This window comes from Tinamus guttatus, unplaced genomic scaffold (genome assembly GCF_059628265.1).
Source record: "Tinamus guttatus ecotype Peru unplaced genomic scaffold, ASM5962826v1 Tinamus_guttatus_pri_ptg000244l, whole genome shotgun sequence".
NCBI classification, from domain to species: Eukaryota; Metazoa; Chordata; class Aves; order Tinamiformes; family Tinamidae; genus Tinamus; species Tinamus guttatus.
In genome coordinates, this window is record NW_028288778.1 from 1,606,694 (window position 1) to 1,628,092 (window position 21,399).

General features: G+C 44.0%; 1 protein-coding gene across 7 annotated transcripts in view; it reads right to left on the reverse strand.

The window, feature by feature from the left end:
• ZC3H18 (zinc finger CCCH-type containing 18) overlaps window positions 1-21,399 on the reverse strand; it is a 43,388-nt gene that overhangs the window by 18,554 nt on the left and 3,435 nt on the right. For 3 of the 7 annotated variants that reach the window (XM_088526246.1, XM_088526242.1, XM_088526241.1), the window contains exons 2-9: window positions 17,871-18,472; window positions 15,363-15,447; window positions 12,660-12,808; window positions 12,195-12,287; window positions 11,577-11,734; window positions 10,110-10,142; window positions 8,406-8,532; window positions 6,940-7,232 (exon numbers count right to left, since the gene is read on the reverse strand). In XM_088526246.1, the coding sequence (XP_088382372.1) occupies window positions 6,940-7,232; window positions 8,406-8,532; window positions 10,110-10,142; window positions 11,577-11,734; window positions 12,195-12,287; window positions 12,660-12,808; window positions 15,363-15,447; window positions 17,871-18,458 (1,526 nt within the window). In that variant the 5' untranslated portion in view covers window positions 18,459-18,472. The remainder of the gene's footprint in view (window positions 1-6,939; window positions 7,233-8,405; window positions 8,533-10,109; window positions 10,143-11,576; window positions 11,735-12,194; window positions 12,288-12,659; window positions 12,809-15,362; window positions 15,448-17,870; window positions 18,473-21,399) is intronic. The other 4 variants (XM_088526244.1, XM_088526243.1, XM_088526247.1 and 1 more) reach the window with 3 other exon arrangements.

The window sequence follows — 21,399 nt, forward strand, 5'->3', positions numbered from 1 at the left end:
TGCCTCTTGGTTGACTCCGTACAACATCCTTCTGCACCTTTTGATAACTTTTTGATAAGCAGGATAAGTTTGCATGCATCTCCCCCATGTGCCACTTTGAGGACAATGAGATGACATTTCAGCACAGGAAGCAACTCTCAAAAAAGTCTGAAATTACCAAAGTGCTCATGGAAATCTAGGCTTTCTTCTTCATCAACTTACAATTTTTAGGAAATACGCAGGAATGTCTTTGAGAATTAATTCCCTAATTAGGAACCACTGTGACAAGAGGTTAAAAAATAGAGGAAATAAAAGAGGCTGACAGGATAGACTGATCAAAATAAGCTTAATTTCCTTGCAGAACCTAAAGCAGCAGCATCCTGCGTCATCCAGGACACGTCAGCCAGGGCAGAGTGGAGCTATTTCCGAAGCTCATTTTAAACTCAAAATAACTAAATGCTTTATTTTGCAGAAAGAAGACATTAATGCATATTTGGCTGCAATTTAATTACAGCAATCAAGTGGAGAGCTGAAGCCGATCGTGGCTTTGGCAACGAAAGGAGGAACAAAGGTAACTAGAGCTGGCAACGCAACCGCAGCGTAGGTCGGCCCGTTCCCAGCTCCGTACGCGCCGGCTCGCAACCGGAGCGGATCCCAAGCACGTCACTGCACTCCACAACGTTTCCGAGGGGAAAATCTAGCCTCATGGCCCAAGTTTTCCTCCTCATGTATTATGCAAATGACCCTGAAGCATTTCTAATCTTAGACGGAAAATACGCTTCCCAGGGAAAGTGCCTCCTTCCTTCCCCCTCTCCGTGTGACACGGCTACCACAGGTAACGTAAATCTTATCGGGGCAGTAACCAGTGACGTCAGCCTGGCTCCAGGGCTACTGTTTTGGCCGGCAGCTCCAGCTCCATCTTCTGAAAGAGGAAAGTCCATCTATTATTCAAGACATCTCGCTTCTTGCAGGAAAATAAAACTTTGCGTCACCGGCACAAGTTTTCCTCCAATGCCAGTGGAATTTTCCAGGGGAAGTGAACTCGAGGAATGTTTGGAAGCCTGTGCCAAATGGTTGTTAAGGGCCTGCATTTTTTTTTTTTTTTTTTTTTAAACAAACTTGAGCAGTGTGCCTGCCCACTGCCAGGCTTTGGTCTCGGAGCACTCGAGTTCCCTGGAGCTTGTGCGTCCGGAGACAGGGAGCAGCTCCGGGAGCCACCTCTGTGCAGCCACTGTGGGAATCTCACAACCTTCAAGTTAGTGCTAATATTGACCACGCTGCCATTGAGCATGGTGAAATAGTAGCAAAGGAGCTGCTTTTCTCAAGATGTTTCCATCCCAAGCAGCTATCAGACACTTTAAAAAGATTTCTTCAAAGCCTGATGGGGAGAGGCTTCAAAATTAAATAGTGGAGATAGAATCTGCATCTCCAGCATGAAATCATCACAGCGGCCAGATAAACATATCTGGGATGTGATCTCCCCTAAGGGCTGAGCCTTTAACGCCATGAGAGGCCTCTCTAATGCCAAGCAGCAGCGTGCAATGGTTCTGCCTTACCATCTTTTAATCAAATCCAGCGTATGGATTCTTTCTAGTAACTCTAACTCTGAAACGCTAAAGAAAAACACGTTCCTTGACATTCACATCTGAGTCATCCAACATCCTCCTTGGTTGTTATTTATGTTTATAAAACCCTTTCCTTCTTACTGTGTAAGTGGAGCCTCAGAAATGCTGAAGATGAACAAAACCCCCAGTCTACGGAAATGCGTTATGGAGAACGTAGCAAAACCTCTTGTAAAAGATTTTCTTTGCAGAGATATCTTATTAAACATCACAGCTAACTTCCCAAATGAACTAGGAGAATAAATAAAAGTGAAGTTGTCTAACCAGGTTCCACTGCTTAGGCTGGAAGCTGCACTGCAAAAAGATGGGGATGTAAACAAGTTATAATAACACCTTAACCACAACGTTCCCATAAAGGGCGCTTGCGTACGACACGGAAAAGAGCTGGATGGCAGCGACGGGCAGGGGACAAGGGGGACAAGGAAAATGTCCTCCAAGAGAGCGGCCCTGCTCTGAGCAGGGAGGGAGAAGGCTCAGGAGTCCTCCTGCACCCAGGAGGAACACAGGTCCAGCTGCAAACTGGAGCTCATCTACCTCCTGCGTGGGAAACCCAACGGCCCGGGGCTGCTTCCTCCCTTCTCTGAACTCGCGGCGCTTTGAAGAGCCGTCCTCGCTGGACGCAGACACCTGGAAAGCAAAGCTTAGCCCACAAGACTAGTTTTTCCCCCTCAGGAACATTTCACAGCTTGTTCAAGGCTGGTTCGGAGAGCTGCTGTGTTCCGTTAAGAGGATGTCTGGATGGAAACAGGGAAGGGTCCTCTCTTCCTGCCCTGTCTACTCAAATGGGAGGGAATGGAGGCTTCGATAGGAAACAACCAGGTTTCCACAGGAGAAATTGAAAGGGGACAAAATCCACACCATGCCTGTAAGGATGAAATGCTATTTTAAACCCACAGAATATCTCCCTCTCTTTGCACAGCTGCTGCTTTCATACAGCTTTCTCACTGCAAAGAGATCTCAAAAAGAGCTGGAAACAGACATGGCCAGTGGCACGGGGCCACCAGAAGCCATCAGGAAAGACGATGGTGACCAGGAACATTCAGAATACAAATTCTGAATAAAAACAAGTTCAGTCGGTTTGTGATCTCGCACACACAAAATCATGAATCACTCCATTTGCATTGCCTTATTTTTTGCCACTCCTTTCCCAGACCAACTCCATTCTAACACTTTCTAACTTACAAACCCCAGCTAACCTGCAGCCATCGATGTGAAACACCAAGATATCCTGCTCGTTAACACGCCTTATTTAAAGGCAGCTTCAACTGGCTTGAAAAATTAATGCACAGATGAGCTCTGCAGAGGGACTGCTTGATCTTTCGCCACAGGGTCTGCAACCACACACAGCATCTCATCATCAAGGACTACATCAACCTCAGCACGGGCTTGGAAGAAGCACTCCTTTCCTGGAGGATTTTATGAGAGATTCTGTTACAAAATGGACACCTTTTCTGACATTATGTTGAATTTTAAGGCAAGTTCACACCATCCATGGCCTCCAACCCACAGAATCTTGCTTCTCCCTATCCCTTCTTGCTGGATCAACGATATCCTAGTGCTACCCCAGCCAGCGGGGCAGGGACATCAAGGCTCCCACCACAGCTGATGAGTTTTGTTCCATACTAGTGTTCCCAAGTGCTTTGGAAACACAAATATTAACAGGTCACACACGACCAAGTTGCTCAACGCACTATTGAAACAGTCAGATTCACTTGGATGATGACAGGATAAGACCCTAGGCAACAATAGGGGGATTAACACAAATTACTATTTTTGCATGTGGGGCCTTCACTCACCGCTGAGGGCCAGCAGCTTTATGGCTCTGTCAAGTGCTCACGTTAGGACATCTTGCACTGCTATAATTCTCCTGAAATCAAGTGCTTCACGCAGTGTCTTTATCCCTGAATTGCTTTGCACAACAGCAGACTATGCTGATAAGATATGGATATAAAGCAGAAGTTCTGCACTCAGCAAAAACAGGCACAGCCTGGGGCATCAGAACTCGTTCTGGAGACAGGGAATATGGGGCCAGCCAGCCAAGTTATCCCTCTACCTGACGATAAAGTGTCCTGGCTTGTTCAAGTGTTCGATGCCCGAGGAAGGAGGAGGAACAGGCATTGCAATCTCAGATTACACACTTCTTTAACTGCTCATTTTAAGCTTGAGAAAAAACAACAAGGTCTAAGGAAAGAATTGCAAATTCCTTCAAAAAAAATCCAATCCTCATGTAACAGTCAGATACCTAGAAAAGACCCCAAACAGCAGCAGCTGCTTCTTTGGAAGGGTTCAAGGAGAAACACTTAGTAAAGGTTAACACTGTTTGTTGCTGATTTATAATTCCCACATGCAACCAGCACTGATGCAAAGTCACCTTCTCCTACAGCCCTAACTACTCAGATTAAAGTCTCCTGCTTCCATGTAAGTGAGGGGAATTGCCTTCTGCATTCCCAGCTATCTGCTTTTCAAGTTCTCATTCACCCCTTGCAATTTGCCACTCGGTTTGTCGCAGTGTGCTCCGTTCAGCCACCTTTGCTTGAGGAAAAAGCAAAAGGCCAGACGGGCACCTGTGTGGAGCAGCAGTTGTCCTCGACCTGCCTTTGGCAACGTTCCTTAATACCTCAACAGTTGCATAATCTCCGGGGAGCAGCGTTCAAATCCCTTCGTGCTCATGAGGAAGAAGAGCAGGGCTCAACGGGAAGCGTCACGGGAGGCGCTGGCGCGCTCCGAGGAATGCTAACGGGCAGCCACCGGCGCCCGGAAAGGCCGCGCTTGCCAAAAGCCGGGATGGAGCGATTAGGGAAAGCACGGAGCTATAAATAGCCTCCCAGGTGAGCGTTGCTCTGCTTCCGCGCGCGCTATCAGGGAAGCGCGCGGCGATTGCGACCCGCTTTGCTCACTGAGCAAACTCGGGAAACGGCCGAACGCCCGGGATATCAAGATGCCAAAAGAGTATCCAGGGCTCAGCCGGGACACGCAGGGATGTGGAGCAAAGGGGAGGTGGCTCCACCACAAGCTGCTCGTGAGACCATGCCTCTTCCAGGGGAAGAGGCAGCATTTCCCCTCCTAAACTGCGCTTTCACTTTTTAAAAGTTTTTTTCTAATTTTGTAATTTTATTTCCTCTGAACACACATGCATGTATGTGCATTGCTGTTGTAGCAGATGTGTTCATTTTGACATGGATGCCAACAGTTAGAATTTAAGTCTAACGAGGAACACCTGGAGTGCTATCAAAGCAGGACTTTGGAGCTTATCGATTGGAATTCCCATTAATTCCCCTGTTCTCAGAGATACCGCATGCAGGTGCTGACCTAAGATTTTTGAGAATTTAAAGCTTCCCACTGCCATCATCTTTCTTCCAGGCCAATGAAGCCAGAAGGAGGCCCCGCTTGCTCTCCTTTTGCTTCACCCGTCATCAGGTCACCCGGGACAACAGGCTCAGGACATGGCCAGCAGCAAATTCCGCTATTCAATTCTACAAAGAACAGCAGAAATAAAGAGGCAAAGAAATACTCAACGAGGATTCCTACTTTTCCAGGACTTTGGAAGCTTGTAAAAGAGGTAGCCCGCAGGTCACCTAAGTGTTGCTAACGTGAGGGAGGAAGCACGAGAGGGAAGTGGGGAACCGATATTCCCAGAGCATGAGGTCACCAATGACCACACTGAGGAAAGCTCCTGGAAACCCCATCTCCCTGCTCAGGCGGTACCGCTGCCTGACACAAACGGATATAAGAGGTGAGATGGATTTCAGATTGGCAAATAAAGCAACTGCTCCCACCCAGCAACAGCTTCGCCACAAGGCCCTGCCACAACCCAGCCCAAGGGCTGAAGGAAGGAGCAACCAGCAACCTCCATCCTGCACACGGTGAGTGTGGCCATGGTGACTCTAATGACGAGCTCCCAGAAGTGCCATCAGCTGATGACACTTTCCTCATCCTCACATGATTCTGGAGAGCAAGTTCTCCTCCATTATTAACCTAACAGGCACAATCAACAGCTATGGTGCTAATTAAGCTGCCCAAATTACGTTTGCAAGTGAAGATCATAATTAAATGTAGTGCTCTGTATTACTATGGCTGTGTTGATACTTCTGCTGCACTGAAACAGTTGTAATTCTGAAACTTAAACTTCCTTTTGGAAAAAAAGTCATCACCAAAAATAAGATGGAAAAGTCAGATGAAAAGCCAGTAAAACAAACATAAATTCTGCCTCGTATTCAAGGCTAATCCCTGCTTCCACTTGGAACCAAGCAATTCTATGTGGCATCTACTTCTCTGCCTTCTTAGCCCTCTTCTTCACTAAAACACTCTCTTCCCTACACTAATGATGTTTCACAGTCTCCTCCAGAGCTTGAGGAGCAAAACAGATATTTGGCCAGGAGAATCTCCAATACGTCTCGGGAAATGCAGCTTCTCCACACACACGCTCGCATGCCCACGCTTTCCTCAGTGCTCCTTTGGGAGGCTGCATCTGTTATTAGTTTCCAAGATACTGGCACTGCTGATCAGTTTTCCTGGAGATGTCTTTCAGCAGGAAATTTGGACACTTTTCTCCTGATTCTGAACCAAAAGATGTTGCAATGTTAGAACCTCCCTTAAAAAAAAGTTCCCTGTTCAGCTCTGATATTTATATAATGCATTATATAAGCACTGAGAATATAATACACTGATGAGTTCCTGTACTTAAGTAATTGACAAAGAGACTCCATGATCCACTTTGGAAATTCCCAGACTTTAGTCTGTCTCATTCCATTTTCTCTTTCATACGGGTCAGAAACAGAATTTCCAGAACAACTGAAGAAAGTCTGGCACTCAGGGACAAAAACCTGCCTCCACACTAAAATCCAACCCTAACGCTTAGCAGACCCACCTCAAGGTGTAAAACCTGATTATTTTTTTCTAACCTCTATATTTTTCTCCCTATTTAACAAAGCTCCAGGTAGTTTTGATCTGCAAGCTCCCATGCCAGCCTTGATTCTGGCTAAGTGACATTTCTCAAGGCCACACAGGGAGTCCCCAACACTTGCAGTGCTACGTCAGTGCTGGGGATCCAGTCAGCCTTCCAAGACACACTCTGAATTCAAGGGGACAGGGACAAGCTGAACCTCTCAGTATCTACTGAGCTCCAAGCTCAGCCAAGCTACGAGTTTGCTTGGTTCTAAGCTGGCGTTTTAGCTCCGCTTAGTGGCCAGCAGGGCTCAGCTGAAGCTACTCTTGAAACCACTGCACTAACCAAGGGTTACAGGCAACAGGGATCTCCACTAGAGCAAACTTGGCTCATTACCTACAGCAAAAACAACATCGAGTCACATTTCAAGTCTGAATTCAAGCAAACACTTACCTTGGTAGCAAGGGAGAGCGGGGCTTTGGTTTTTCTTTCTCCTTTTCGCGTTCCCTTTCTCGGTCCCGGTCTCGGTCCCGGTCCCTGTGCAGCCTGTCCTTTTCATCTCTCTTCACTCGTTCTCTCTCGCGTTCCCACTCTTCCTTCCTCCGCTGCCGCTCCTTGTCCCGCTCCCGCTCCCGTTCCCGCTCCCGCTCTCTCTGGCGCCGCTCCCGCTCTCGTTCTCTCTCCCTTTCGCGTTCCCTCTCTCGTTGGCGGTTCTCTCTTTCCCTTTCCCGTTCACGCTCTCTTTCCTTTAAAGATAAGCAAGAATTCAACATGTCAACAAAAAAAAGATAGCATGGTTTGGAATATCAGACTAAAAGCAATTACAGAAGCTTTCCCTCACTGCAGCAAAGTATTGAGGAGAGCTCGGAGTGTGGTGGCCATGGGTGTTTTCCGATGAGGCCGAGAGTGGAGAGGAACAAAACTTCATATTTATCGCAGTTACAGTTATCAAAGCCAACAGTCAGGGACTGAAGTGGCTTATTATTCCCACTCAAGAAATACGCAGTTATGCTTACAAGTATTTACTCACATTGCTAATCATATTTATAACAAGCTAATTAGCTTTGCAAATAAGTAGCATGAGAAAAATGATGGTGCTTCTTACATACTAAGAATGAGGGCAGGCTCCTGTTTATGCACTGCTTTTTTTTAAGCAGCAAAAGGACTTTTTATTCAGGATATGCCAAACACTACTGATGAGCACCCCCGAGCAGGAATCTTCCTGCCATTATTGCCAAGGCACAATGGTTTGCACTAGGACTGAAGGAAGGGGAGGGAAAGGGTTGGTAGGCTTATTTTCCCTGAGCACTAAACCTTACAGCAGTGCAACACAAGCTGCCTGCATCCAGGATGGCAGCAAACAGTCTGATATTTCCCTTACCTGACTCAAAGCAGCTAATGTGTCATCCCAGAGCCCACTTCTGTGCACAAAACATGCCTGACCAAATCTAAGCCTTTCCATCTGTCCCAATAACCAACAAGTAAACTGTCCTTTGGATGGATCAGCTCATGGAAACTGCCTCCCTCTCTGGCGTTCCCAAGAATGGCTGTGGCTGCAATGGCTAATGGAAGCGCTGCCCAACTCCATCTGCCCTGGGCCAAAAAAAGAGGAGCAACCCAAGCACACGAAGAGGGACCGTGGCTGCCTAGGAGGGGAGGAAGGGCTACATGTGGCAGTGCCATCGCCTCCCGTCTCCAACATGGGCTTTTCCCCTCATCATGCTGAAACAGGTTCCCATACATGCACCTAGAGCACGTTCTGCACAGAAATTGAATAACTCAGGATTTAACTGTTTCAAAGATAAAGAATCTCGAACATAAAAGAAACAAATCCTATTTCAACAGCTATAATGGAAACATGACAAGCCCTGGCAGTACCTGGAAGAAACGTTGCAGGAGAAGAGCGGAAGGAGTGTTACCTTACTTACTCTGTAGTTACGGTATGGATCGGGGTCTGTATACTGAACCCTGAAATTCTCATACTGCCCACCTCGCCAGAACCGTTCTATTTCATAGTCATAATAGGGATCTGCATAAGGATCAAGCCTACAAGGAAAAACAGCAAAGGTTAGAGAGGGAAATAATCTCACTGCACAGAAATACTACACATTCTAGGTCAGGTTTTAGTCACTGGGTACCGACAAGAAAAAGCATGTTAAATGGAGTAGGACCATACAAACTGTTACTTGCTACATATCCCAGAGAGAAACAGTCATTTTAGTGATGCTTATCAGAGAAAAGCACAAAGCTTTCCTGATAAACACCAAAAAGGACACTACCAACCAGTTCAGCCCTCAGATCAACGTGGTAAAAGTGCAGACCCACCAATTGCTTTTTGCAGCTACTTCCAAAGTAGCAAAGGGAGCAGGGAACATGTTTTGCCCCCATTGAGAACGGCATTTTCTGCCCGGGCACACGCTGCTAGCCTCAAGAATCCTCTCATGGAGGAGCATCACGAGGGGAGCAGATGGTCACCTCTCCTACTGCTCTGCCAGACATGGAGGTGTCCATTGGTTAGGACTTGCCTGGAAACAAGCTTTTGCTGAGCTTTCCACTGAGAAAAGCTGAGTTTTGGAGCAGGCTTGGACTACTGTGCTCTACATGTGAAATTACTCCATGCAAGTAAAGCAAAAACATTTGCAGCTGATGCTCTCCAGGGGAAAACAAATGCTGGTCCACCAATGTATGAAGGCCCTCGCGAGGACTGTGTGTGCAATACACCCTACTAGGCTGCAAAATTGCAATTGCTTTTGTGAGGAAAAGGATCCCAAAACCACCCTCCTTCAATCTACAGCACCTCCTCCATTTAATGATTTCTATTATTTTATGTTTTTAATTCACATACCCGACAATACCCAGTCCCTACCTGGGAGACTGAAAATATCAGATCCATTGTAAAGGTGGGGAGGTGGGTACAGAAAACAAGAAACTTCCAGGACCACAGAGGAGTCAGTGGCAGAACTAAGAGTAAAAGCAAGTGCTTTCAAATTCTGGATTACCCTTAATCAGATTGGAACTTGTTTTACCTTTAAAGTGCCAAATAAGCTCACACAAGCAAAGATGCAAGTGCTGCCCTACAAGTCAAGTTGCTACCTATATTTTTTCAGTGCTTTTAAATGGTTTAAAATTTCCCTTTTTTCTGTTTCAAATGAAAAGTCAAGGGGAAGAATACCAGGGAATCTTGAATACTGATGTTTAATTCACCAGCAAATTTCCTGATGTCGACTAGATAACAGTTGAGGTAACGGTGACATCAGGTGTTCAAAAAGCAAGAAAAAAAAAATCTCAAGCTACACCAAAAAGGAAGCTCTTAACTTTTTGACCCAGCCTCAAATTCAAAGCTGCCCAAGCCCTTCCTATAACATTTGTACATGTTTTATTCATTTAAACAAGCACCACTGCTATGCTTTTAGAAATCCATGGATCATTCAGTTCTTAAATCCTTAGGTTAAGAATCGCCATCATTCAAAAATTAAATACATCTATTTCATTAATTAACTGCCAACCACACCTGAGGGAACAATTTTCTGTGGCCTAGGAAGTTTTAAGAAGTGCAATGGGATAAAAGGAAAGGGAATATTTTCTTACAGTTGCAACAGTACTGGAATCAAAGACCTGCTTACCCATAGTTAATGTTTTCTTTGATGTCCACCTCCCTATAGTTTTTCAAAAAAGAAAAAGGGATTCATGAACTATTTAGGCATCTTCACATGTCACAAGACAGTCCTGAAAGCAATTCATTGACATTCCACCTGAACCATGAGTGCTGTGCAACCAGTGAGTATGAGAAAACCCACCATTTCCTAGAGTTTAAAAAAGTAGCAGCTTTGTAACTTTTCTCTTCGCACAGAATTAATGCATTTTATGCCACAGTCTGGTTACACACAAAGGTTCTTGATTTTTTAAAAAAAATCCACAATTACTTCTCTTTGACACTAGCTACACACACATAACATTTTTTCACTTGAATACATAAAAAACCCAACAAAGTCCTATATTTAACAAAAAAAGTCCTAATGTCAATCAGGTAGTGGCATAAAACAACTAGAAAAACAATTGAAGATGCAAGTTTTCCATATAAAGTTAAAAATTAAGGATACTTTAACAGTCAACCTACAGAGCACATGCACCTCAATGCAAATGAAAGATTTCTCAGAGAAATGCAAGACCAAGATACAGACTGATTTCCACATAGAAAAAAAAAATTTTGGAACCATTTTGTATGAGTCTGCAAAACTGAGCACACAGGGGAAGGAATCGCACTTCAGAGCAAATCAAAGCCTATAGAACCAAAGCTTAACCTGCTCTTTTATTTTGCAATTCACTCAAAATAGAGCCAAGCCTTGCCAACACTTTCTCTGTGTATAAATGAGAATATTTCCATAATGGGAAAAAGGAGAAAAAAAGCGAATTTCCCTATATTCCCATAGGGCACAAATGTCCCTTTTAAAAATTGTTCTTCCATTGCATTTTTGGTTTTTTTTTTTTTTTTTTTTTTTTTTTTTTTGATTTTAGAGCTTCTAAATAAACCTGCCAGAGTTCACCACTGCATCCTTGCACCTGCTTCTAGCTCTCTGCCTGCTCTCATTCACAACTGAAGGGTGTCTGAGGCCTCCAACAAGCAACTAAACTCTCCAGTTGCAGAAGTCTGAGTTTGCCTAAGCTGTGTCCTGGCAAGCAATGGATTTGCTTCCTGAAGAGTGTCTTACTGAACGGTTTACCAGGGATTAATAGAGTTGTTTGTTAAACCAACTATTCCAAACGTTACGTAGTAGTAGTTCAACAGTATTACTGCTGCTCTGAAACTTTTGGATGTTGAGCCTGCTCCAAAGCTTTGTTTAGTATTTTAAAACTCTTATGGCTTGAAAATAAGAAACAAGAGAAAAAAAAATAACAAGCTGCTATGAGGAAGGGAATGTACAGTTAGTTTGTGTCCCTGAGACCCATATGCTAAGGACATTGATGGTTAAGAAGTTGGTGCCACATTCTGAGATGGCTGATCCTCAGATTTGGTGTTAGCTGAAGGCTGCCTTGCTGCATTTATTTCCCACCCATCTATTCCACATAGCAAGAACAAAGCTGCGTCTTACGCTGGATCTCTGACATCTCTGGTGATGCGGTAATTCCAGTCACGGAAAAACTCGTTTTCTTTGTCAAATTCACGCTCATCTTCTCCAATAGTCACAGTGAACCTCTTCTCCTCAAAGTCAGGCTCTTGTTCTTTTCTCATAGTTGCCTTTTTTAATACCTGCCACAACATGCAATAAAAGCATTGTAAAGAAGGAACATTTCTGAGACACAGAGAATAAACACTAGAATATTTAAAACCTTTCATTTGCGACAAACCAACTCTTCAACTATAGTATCTTCCTCTGCAGGATGCTGGAATTTTCTTGACATAGAAAGCATAATTCACTTGTCCATCAGATCAGAAGAACAGCAGACAAGCAGACAGGTAATAAAACCTTCGCTCAGAAAGAAGAAACAAGAAACCCAGTCCCCCCCTCACTGGAGATCAGCTCCTCTTCACTGTAGAAGAACTGTGATATACAATAAGCAGTAGTTAATAAGTTATTAGGAAAAAAGCAAAAAATAAAATAAAAGCAGCTCCTTATAAAGAGCAAGACATTAAATGCTCCAATATAAACTTTACTAGCCTTGAGCCACCAGTGAAACGGTGGATTTTGGAGGAAAGTCAGCTTATTTACCTCTTTAGCATGTCGGAGACCTCTCTCCCAGGCACTTTCTGTTGGAGGGTCTGGAGGGGGTGGAGGTAAGATTTCATCAACTACTGGCCCTCCCTGTTAGGAGGTTAAAGAAAAAAGGAGAAAGACACTTGACTTTAGTTCTTAAGTAGCAAACATGAACTTTGTAAACCAGTTGTTCTGGAATACCTCCAGATACTTCCCTAAGGTATCAAGAGGATATAAACTGAGGGACATAGAATCATAGAATGCTTAAGGTTGGAAGGGACCTCTAGAGGTCATCTACATGGGGAAAATTATTCCTTTCTACCACCAAGCTCAATCAGATCTTTAAAAAATAAAAAAATATATACACATATCTCGATGTACTGAATCTTGCTAATATTCCAGCTCAAATAAAAGCTTCCCTTCTGCAGGAGACAAAAGCTACACCCAGCAGGCACAGAATGCCCCACAGCACGTGCGTACCCAGGGGTTGGCTGGCATCAGTGGATGGGGGCCCATGGGCGGCGCGCCGTTAGGGGAGAAGGGCTCCGGCTTGGAGATCAAGGAGTAGTTTCCTTTGTCGTTCACACCAGGGTGGATAAACCGGCAGTTCATTCCCCAAGTACAGTGACCTGTGGAAAAACACAGCTCCGTTAGATCAGCGTATGTCTAAACACTGCTGCAAGAGTCTACCCCACGACCACCTAAAACCAGTCAAGAAGGCTGTTTTCAGGCACCCAAACTTTCTTCTCTCCAACTTCTTCCAGAATTGCGTATTTCCGTATACATGGAAAGACATTTGCCACCTCCCACCCTTCCAGATAGGCCAAGTTCAACAGATCCAGTCACAGATGAATGAGCATATGATAATGTTACTATTGTTGGGAGAAGGGAGGAGGGAATATGCACGCAGCATAAAATAATATGAAAAATCTAATAATAAGCCACTGACTTCCTCAAGTCTTATTAATACAAATCTCAGTTGATTTGATTTGCTCAAGTTAGCACACTTGAAAACCTGGGATGACACCAGGGTCTGTGTTTAGCTCCCAACTTCATTCAGCTTAAAACCCAAACCCACTTTTTCTTCTGGCAATTCACTCAACATCAAGGAACAGAGGTTTTGCATTGCAAAGTCACTGCTAATTCTGTGTGAGCTCTGGCATTAACACACTGACTTTAGGGGCAGCAGTGCAGTTGACATTCCTGTCACCCAAGGAGGGATCCCCAGAGGGCAATTTGTCAAAAATTTACACTGCACCTGGGCAAAAAGCACTCAGGCTCTAGAAATGCTCCTCAACAGTCCCAGGTGAACCTTAAGCTAGTATTCCCAACCTGGGGTAACACTAGGTACTTTTGTACTGTCAAATATAATGAAAGCAAATCCCTTTGCAGGGATGACTGGCATCGTTTCTCGGTGACTAGCTGAACACTTGCCAGGGGAGATGTGAAAGGGGAGCACAGACACCTACACAAACACTCACTCCTCTCATTGAGGTGTCAGGGAGAACGACTGCCCTGACAAGTAAGAGGCCCTGGCATACGCCAAGGAATTTCACTGGAAGGCTTCTCAAACTAGTCATTCGCGAGGGACACATTCCTCACGCCGAGCAAGGACTAAAAGCTGAGCATCTTCACGGACACGAGCAGCGTCTGAGCTCCTTGGAATCAGCAAAGCCTTCAAGGAGCAAGCAAGAATCGATGCTGTTGTCACCTGAACAACCCAAAACCCACAAACAACTATGGGAAAGCCTGAACTCTGACTCACGCACACATTTCTTGCAGCATGGAGGGGTAAGTCATGCTAAGAGTTACGGAACAAACAAGTCTACCTGCAGAGGCACTTCCCTGTTCCATCACCACGACACCAAGCTCGTATCAGGCATAAAATTTGATAGCAGGAGAGGTTCAGGAAGGCAGGTGAGCTGTGTGTGACAGCCAGGTCTCTGGAAACCCCCAACCACTTCCCTACCGTGCACAGTCGCTGACGCAAGGAGCAAGGAATAGGAGACTCCACCCTGCTCTCCACCCATCTTTTAAATTCAGATGTTAACAAATTTGTTTCAAGTGCAATTGTAAACAAAACGAAGCAAACTTTAAATAAAGCAAAGCTGAACACAGAGCAACAAATGATAGTTTAAATATGAAAAGCTTTATAAAATCCGCTCTCCAGATTAAAAAGAATACAGTTATTTGAAGACAGCTGTGTTACAGTTGCAGAAATTTTGGAGAATATCTCATGAGGAAGAACTTAAAAAAATAGATTTAAAAAAATCTAGTTTTAGATTTAAAAACTTAAAGCCTTAATTGCAGTAAGAACTGTTTTCTGATTTCCTGCCCCCACTTCCTCTATTCAAGACTGAAAATACCAATCCTATTTCAAAAAGGCAGAATCTGATCAGTACACAGCAATCTTTCAGGTTGAAGAAAGTTTTTCTTTAAATGAGGAAATTTTCTTCTATCTGACCACTTCCCCTGTCCAGTGGAAGCCTGGCTACTACCACTCCTAACCCATCAGCTCCAGTAGCACCAAACATCACACTGGGGCTTCTGGATTGCTCAGGAAAACAGCCTGCACCAGGAGTTGCCAACACCTGACCCCACAAAGCAGCCAAAGCAGAAATCAGCTCAACAGAAGCATTTAAAACCTGTCTGCGGGGGCTGCAGCAACTCAGGAGGAGTCAACATAATGTCACAGAAATAGTTCTTATAGGAAAATAGTATTTCTAGCATCATTTTCAATTAAAAAAAATCAGTCAGTATTTCTCTATACTTGTTTGGGGAAGTAAGCCAAATATGGGATTGCAAGTATCAATTATGTTTTGGCCAGATACAAACTTGGTAAGAAATGTTGTGTATTTGCCATTTTTTTCTGTGAGATAACACTTAAGAACTTCTTCAAGCAACAACTGGCTGTTAAATCAGACCAGGCGGTGTTGTTTCAAAACACACCATCGAGTTGCCCTTTGTTTCCTTCTGCTGGGAGCACCACACCTAAAGCATTTTTATCCAAACTGGAATACCAGCTCTATGTAAATTCAGCACGTGGCCACCAAGGAACAGGAAGGTGAGTGAGGATGCCTGGGGCAACGTTTATCGTGTAGACAGCAGCTCTACAGGTGCACGACCGAGTAAGAAAATTTACAGCATATTTAGTGTGCTGCCACCATTGCAGCAGGTCTTTACCTTTCATAAAGAACCGGCAGGTGGGACGTGGCCTCACTTTTCTATCGCTGGGATCTTTAACTTCTCCTTCTTCCAAGTCATCATCCTGGAACAGACAGAGAAGCTGACATTTCAAGGGGTGCATTTTTTGCAGCAACTTGACATTTCACAATACGGTCAAATATCAGTCACTGAATACACACCCTGGAGCAAAACACAAGAAAAACGAGATATAAGGCTGTGATAAACACCCCAGAGCATTTTTTTTTTTTTTGCAATGCACAGCTACCAACAACAAGAAACATCCATTTCAGTGCTTCAAAAATGACCACAAAACCTCTGAGACATCATGGACATCTTGGAGCTGCAATATAGGCCACAGCTTCAAGCTGCAACATTTTACTGAATATGTGTTTAAAGGCTCAGCTGAGCCAGGGTTAACTCCACCATGAATCAGGGCCTCTAAATTGGGCCTGTCCCCAGCTCAGCACTCATACCCTAACACCCAAGCCAGTTCCTTCTATTAGCTGCTTTAAAACACACAGCAGTGTTCCAGGGTACAGGTATTTAACCCAATGATCCAATACAGACACCATGCACCTGTAGAATAAAATCCAAAGGACAATTTCTACTGCAGTAACTAACTACATGATGCTTCCCCAAGGCATTAAGTGATAATCTCACAGCAAGCTTTCCAGGAAGAAAGTCGTATGCATTCTTCCAGTCCCCTGTAGCAACAACTTGACACCTTCTTTTTCATTCCTGAGCTCCACATGTAAGATAAGAATCCATATTCTTATATGAGAATATAAGATGTGAGCTAAGAATCCATAGCAAAACCCTACACTGCCATTAAGTGTCATAAAACACAGCATTCACAGAGAGAAATTCTGGAAGACAGAGGTTGCTTCCAAGATGAAGAATCCCAGGAGATGAACATTGAATTACGTTTATGAAACTATCTCCAGAAGAAAGTAACTGAACCTTTAGAGCAAAAAAGCGTTTGCTTTTGATCTTGAGGAAAAAACTTCCACCAGCCTCATTAATCCCTATCTAAAAAGTCAAAAGCAATTAGAAAGAGGTGACAATGTTGAAGGGAAATGCACATGTGAATGGAGAGGTGTCAAAGGTATCTTACACTCCCAGGGAAATCTGTTATTTTTCCTAAAAGACACCCAAGCTCTCCCTTGGTCTGTCTCCATTTCACCACCACAGAAGTTCAAACGTTTTCAGCATATGAAACACGTCTGAATAGAGAGCATCTGGTGAAGATCTTCCCCCTGCTCAGCAATCCTAACATCCCTGGGGCGATGACAGCAGTTGTCTACATAGAAGAGATTAAATTTTATGTACTTTGATCAATTCAGCAGCTGGAAACGAGGAAAAGCCATCGCTTGGCTTTGGATAAACAAAGAAAATAGACATGGGTTAACAACCTCCTCTCCTACACTCCTTTGAGGGCAAAACAAGGAGGCCTCTCCTGGACAAGAACTCATTTTAGAGACTGCACATATAGTCAAATTAAGTTTTGCACTAATGCTTTCCCCCTGCAATAAAGATAGAAGTCTGAAAGCAGAATAAAATGGAAAGAATTAATAATTTCCCCAAAAGTTGGATCTGGCATTCAATGAAATGTGAATGGTAGAACCAGCTCAACTCAGTTCCCTTCAAAAGAACCGTGTGAAGTCTTTGCAAATGTTGTGCTTGAACAAAAGGGAAAGTATTTGTTTCTGTGAGATCCCCTTGGAATCAGACAGCTGGGAGCCCTGTTATGAGTTAATGTATGAAAATCAAGGTACAGATTCATCTCATGCTTTGTGAGAAGTGCTCCTAAGAATGCCTTAGACTCCAAAAGAAAGCATTCATATTTTAATCAAGAAGTAGGCATAGAGTCAGAACCCCAGAAAGTTTCTTCCAACTTCCTGGCATCTCCTACAACCTCCAAAAATTCCTTTTTCTGCACAAATCACAAATACACAAAAAATTTCAAAGATAGTGTTTAACCAGACTGCTTGCCAGAATCAGCATGAAGATGAAAAATTAGCTCTCCACACTCCCAGATGCTGCTAGATCATGTGTTTCCCCTCATAGTCTTCTTGACACCTCAAATACTGTAGCCACTCTGCAGTACCAGCAGCCCAAGCTAAACTGGAAAGAAACTTTACCAATGTTTGGTCCATGGTAAGTAATTTGCTGTCAGCATCATCCAAAAGCTTTGAGAGTCAAAGCAGATTTTAAGAACCACAGCCCTTTCGTACTCGGTGGGAACGCAGTTTAATTGTGACTGTTCTGACAATGTTTGGCACAAAAGTTTTCTACAGCATATGGCAACAGCTACCTTAACCACTACATTCGGTATACAACATGGTCTTACCTCCAAAAGGTGCCTTACACAGTGGGAACAGATATGTTACAGGAGAGAAAATAAAGGCATGGGACTCTAAGTGCCAAATTGTTCTGGAATAAAAGTGCAGGACAGAAGATCTCTCCCTGCAGAACTCTGCCCACCTTGGCTGATGTCCTACTCACATCAATTTCACCATCATCGATTTCTCCATCATCGTCTTCTTTCTTCTTCTCCTTGAGGGGATCCTGGCCATCCTTCTCGTCGTCACTTTTACCACCAGATTTTTTCTCATCTTCAGGGGCTTCATCTCCTTTCTCCTCTTCCTCATCGTCCTCACCTCCAGCTTTCTCAGCATCCTCCTCTGCAGCAGCAGCGCTAGGCTCCTCGGGAACCTCCTCATCATAGTCCAACTCATGCTCGTCCAGCTCCCGAGTGACAGAGGACGCTTCATCCCCAAGGTCATTTCCCCGCTCTCCCTCGTCCCCCTTGCGCGGCGGAGGGCTCTTGAGCTCCCCGCTCCGCTCGTTGTTGTCGGAGTCCTGCGACTTGGTTTCGCTGAGGCGGTCCTCTTCATCCGAGCGGGCCTCCTCTTCACCCTGACTCAGTCCCCTGGCTGCCTCCTCCTCCTCCTCTCCCAGGACGCTGCCTTGCCCGCCTCCATCCATGTCCCGATCCGAACCGCTCTCCTTGAGGATTTCGTCATCGGAAAGCTGCTGGTCCTCATCGGGAGAGCAGGGGTTTAAGCGCTCAGGGCTGTCGGAAACATCCATCAGTACCCGATAGTCTGCAGGGGGTGGAAAACAACAACTGTTACAGGGAACAAGCAAGTAAAAAAAAGACTCGCTTCATTTGTTACGAACCTGTACACTTGCTTTTTATCTCTGGAAGAAGAAAAAGTTGCCTGAAATCATGAAAATGGTTTATCGCCATAAGCCTCAGTATCATAGTATTATCAAGAAGAAAAAAACAAACAGAAAATATAGAGCTCAAACTGCTTAAATACATCCCAATATTACACCAGAATAGATAGAAGCGTGCTACCCTATCCTTCACATAAAAAAACCCACAAAATACAGAGTCACACATTAATTATTTTACTTCAGAGAAGAAAAAGAAGAGATTTATAGCAGGGCTGTCTGATCCAAGAGATGTCTCCTGATAGCACGACTACTGCTTCACATCTAGACAAGGGCTGCTGGCAAGTAAAAGCCCTTGCCCTGTGGCTGTGGTCTAGTGCTGCATCACGTCCCTAGCCCTGCAGATAAGATGCTCCTGCAGCGGCTTCCTCGCTCTGCTCTGCTGTAGCCAGGGGCATTTGGCTGCCTCCGAAGAGCCCGGGGCTTGCAGGGTGTTTCAGGCAGGTCTCCCAGGGCGCACACAGCTAAATCAGGGCAGAAAAGCACAACCTGCAGCTCTCTGGATTGCACTGGGGGGACAGCTAAGCAGAGGCAGCAGCTTCTCTCAAGACGGTACCTTCACCAAGGATTAAATCTGCTATTTTAATATGTATAGGCCCTCCTCCCCAAAGAAAAAAAAAAAAAAAAGGGTGGGGGGAAGAAAGGTTTTGAGTAATAACAAGCTTGGGCAGGCATCAGATACAGGTGGAAAGCTAAGAGAAGACCAAGCCAAGACTTAAAGAGTATTTATAGCTAAAAAGTCACAGGATCACAAATGAACAGCATTTCTTCACCTGAAGCTGTATCATGTTGTACTTCTGCCACTCCTGGTAAGTCCCCCACAAGTTCCTTTACTACTGATGCAACAAAAACAACAAAAACACAAATTGCCAGATTTTCGCCCCCTACTTTTAAGGCCTTTGAAGAAAAAATGCTACAAGACTTTGATTCTTTAAACATATCCTGAAGTCTTTTGTGAAATAACAGATATTAGCACTAGCCAACTCTGTACTATTTAAGCCTTTCCTGACCAAGCTCCCTCAATTCTTCTCTGCTGTGCTTCTCTGACTGGTTCTACATAAAAAAAAAAAAAAAGAAAAGTAAGGGTTGGCATTTAGCATAAAATTAGCAATAACAACCAGGCAGAAGGCACATGGGGTCCCCAGCATTCAAACAGATTGATGTACAATGTAAATACTACCAAAGTAAATGCAAGTCTTCTCAGACTCTGAAACCCAAAATATTTTGGTAATCAGAGAATTGGGGATCTCAGCACTGAAATCTGATAGGAGAGTGAGTCTAGGGAACACGCAGCACCTTTTATATGCACTAAAAGCAATGACTGGGTATCAGGAGGGCATTACAACTCTATATGACAGATGAGTAGCATGGACACTAAACTTTCCAGCACTGGGACTGTTGTATTTGTGTCTTATACTTTGCCAGCTGTGCTGTCACTGCTGCAATAACATCTCTTGCCTTGGCTACAGCAAAGGGCAGGTGGTATTTGCAGCAGGCTCTCAAGATATAAGTCACTAAAGGAGATGCTTCTCATTATCCTGCAGCCAGTTTGCAGAAAAAGAGATAAGGATATTTCTCAAAAAAAAAAAAGCATCCCCAGAAGCAGTATAAATATACATAAATATTGGAACCCAGCAATTCTGCTCTGCTTCCAAACTGCACAAATATTAGCTCATTATTAGGTGTGAGGAGGATCTAAGCATGTCACAGGGCCTGCAGCATGAAAAGGGCCACGTTTTGCACTTATTGCTGGCTGCTTTTGCTTTCTTAGCACATTTGAGCAAGCTGCTCTGCAACCAGGGTTGCAAATACTATAGAGAAATTAAAGATTGTAATTGCCTCTTGGTGATAGCCGCTCTAGGCAGCTAAAAAGGATGTAATCTGAAACAAAGTATTTTCTTACAAAGCACATAAAAGTTGATGCTGAGTCCAGAAATGCCTACACAAATTGCCACTGACTGCGAGAGCAATTTGATGACAGCAGTTTTAATTGTTTAAGTGCCTGAGAAGCTGCACTTTGAGTGCATGTTCAACAACTTAGCATATTACAGCTGAAAGGTCAGCCTTAAGAGGCCAGCCGAAATATAAAAACTGTCAAATACAGACATGTTCAGGAAATTTGTCTTCCGATTTCTTATAAAAAAGCAGCACAAAAGCAAAAGCTTTTAAGCAAACTAGATCCTTTTCAGCATCTGACAGAATGCCCCTGAAAAGCATGGGGGAAAACGAATATGAATGCATTTTCATCACCAACTGATAAGTATAAAACATTCAACTCCATCGACAGCAATTAAAGATATTAAAGTACATCACATGCAAAAGTAGAATTAGAAGAAAAAGGGAAATGAAAATTAAATGAAAACTATCATACTAATCATGTGAGGGCAAGATACTTTTCCAGTAGTGATCCAAAGTTTGCCTGGACTCTCATTAATTCCCTATCCCAGCAACTCCTCCTATAATGGAGGAGATAAAGATGGTAACGTTCTCCAGCCGTTCCTAGTTCTGTGCAGCTCCATGCAGGCCAGGAATCCATGGGGAAAAGTGACTGGAGAAGGTCTGACACCACAGGGACAAGCTTATATCCAACAGGAACATCCATCGGAGATGGGAGAATGCCTTGTCACTGACATAAAACTATATTACTTATGAAAAAAATCACTGTTTTCTAACATACCAACAACTTTATGAAGTGCCAGACTACTTGCGATAGTCACAAAAGCTTCCTTGTGGATTTTGTTCTTTCCAAGGCAGCAAATTTAGCTTCTAACTTGAAGTATAACACCCAAGCTCT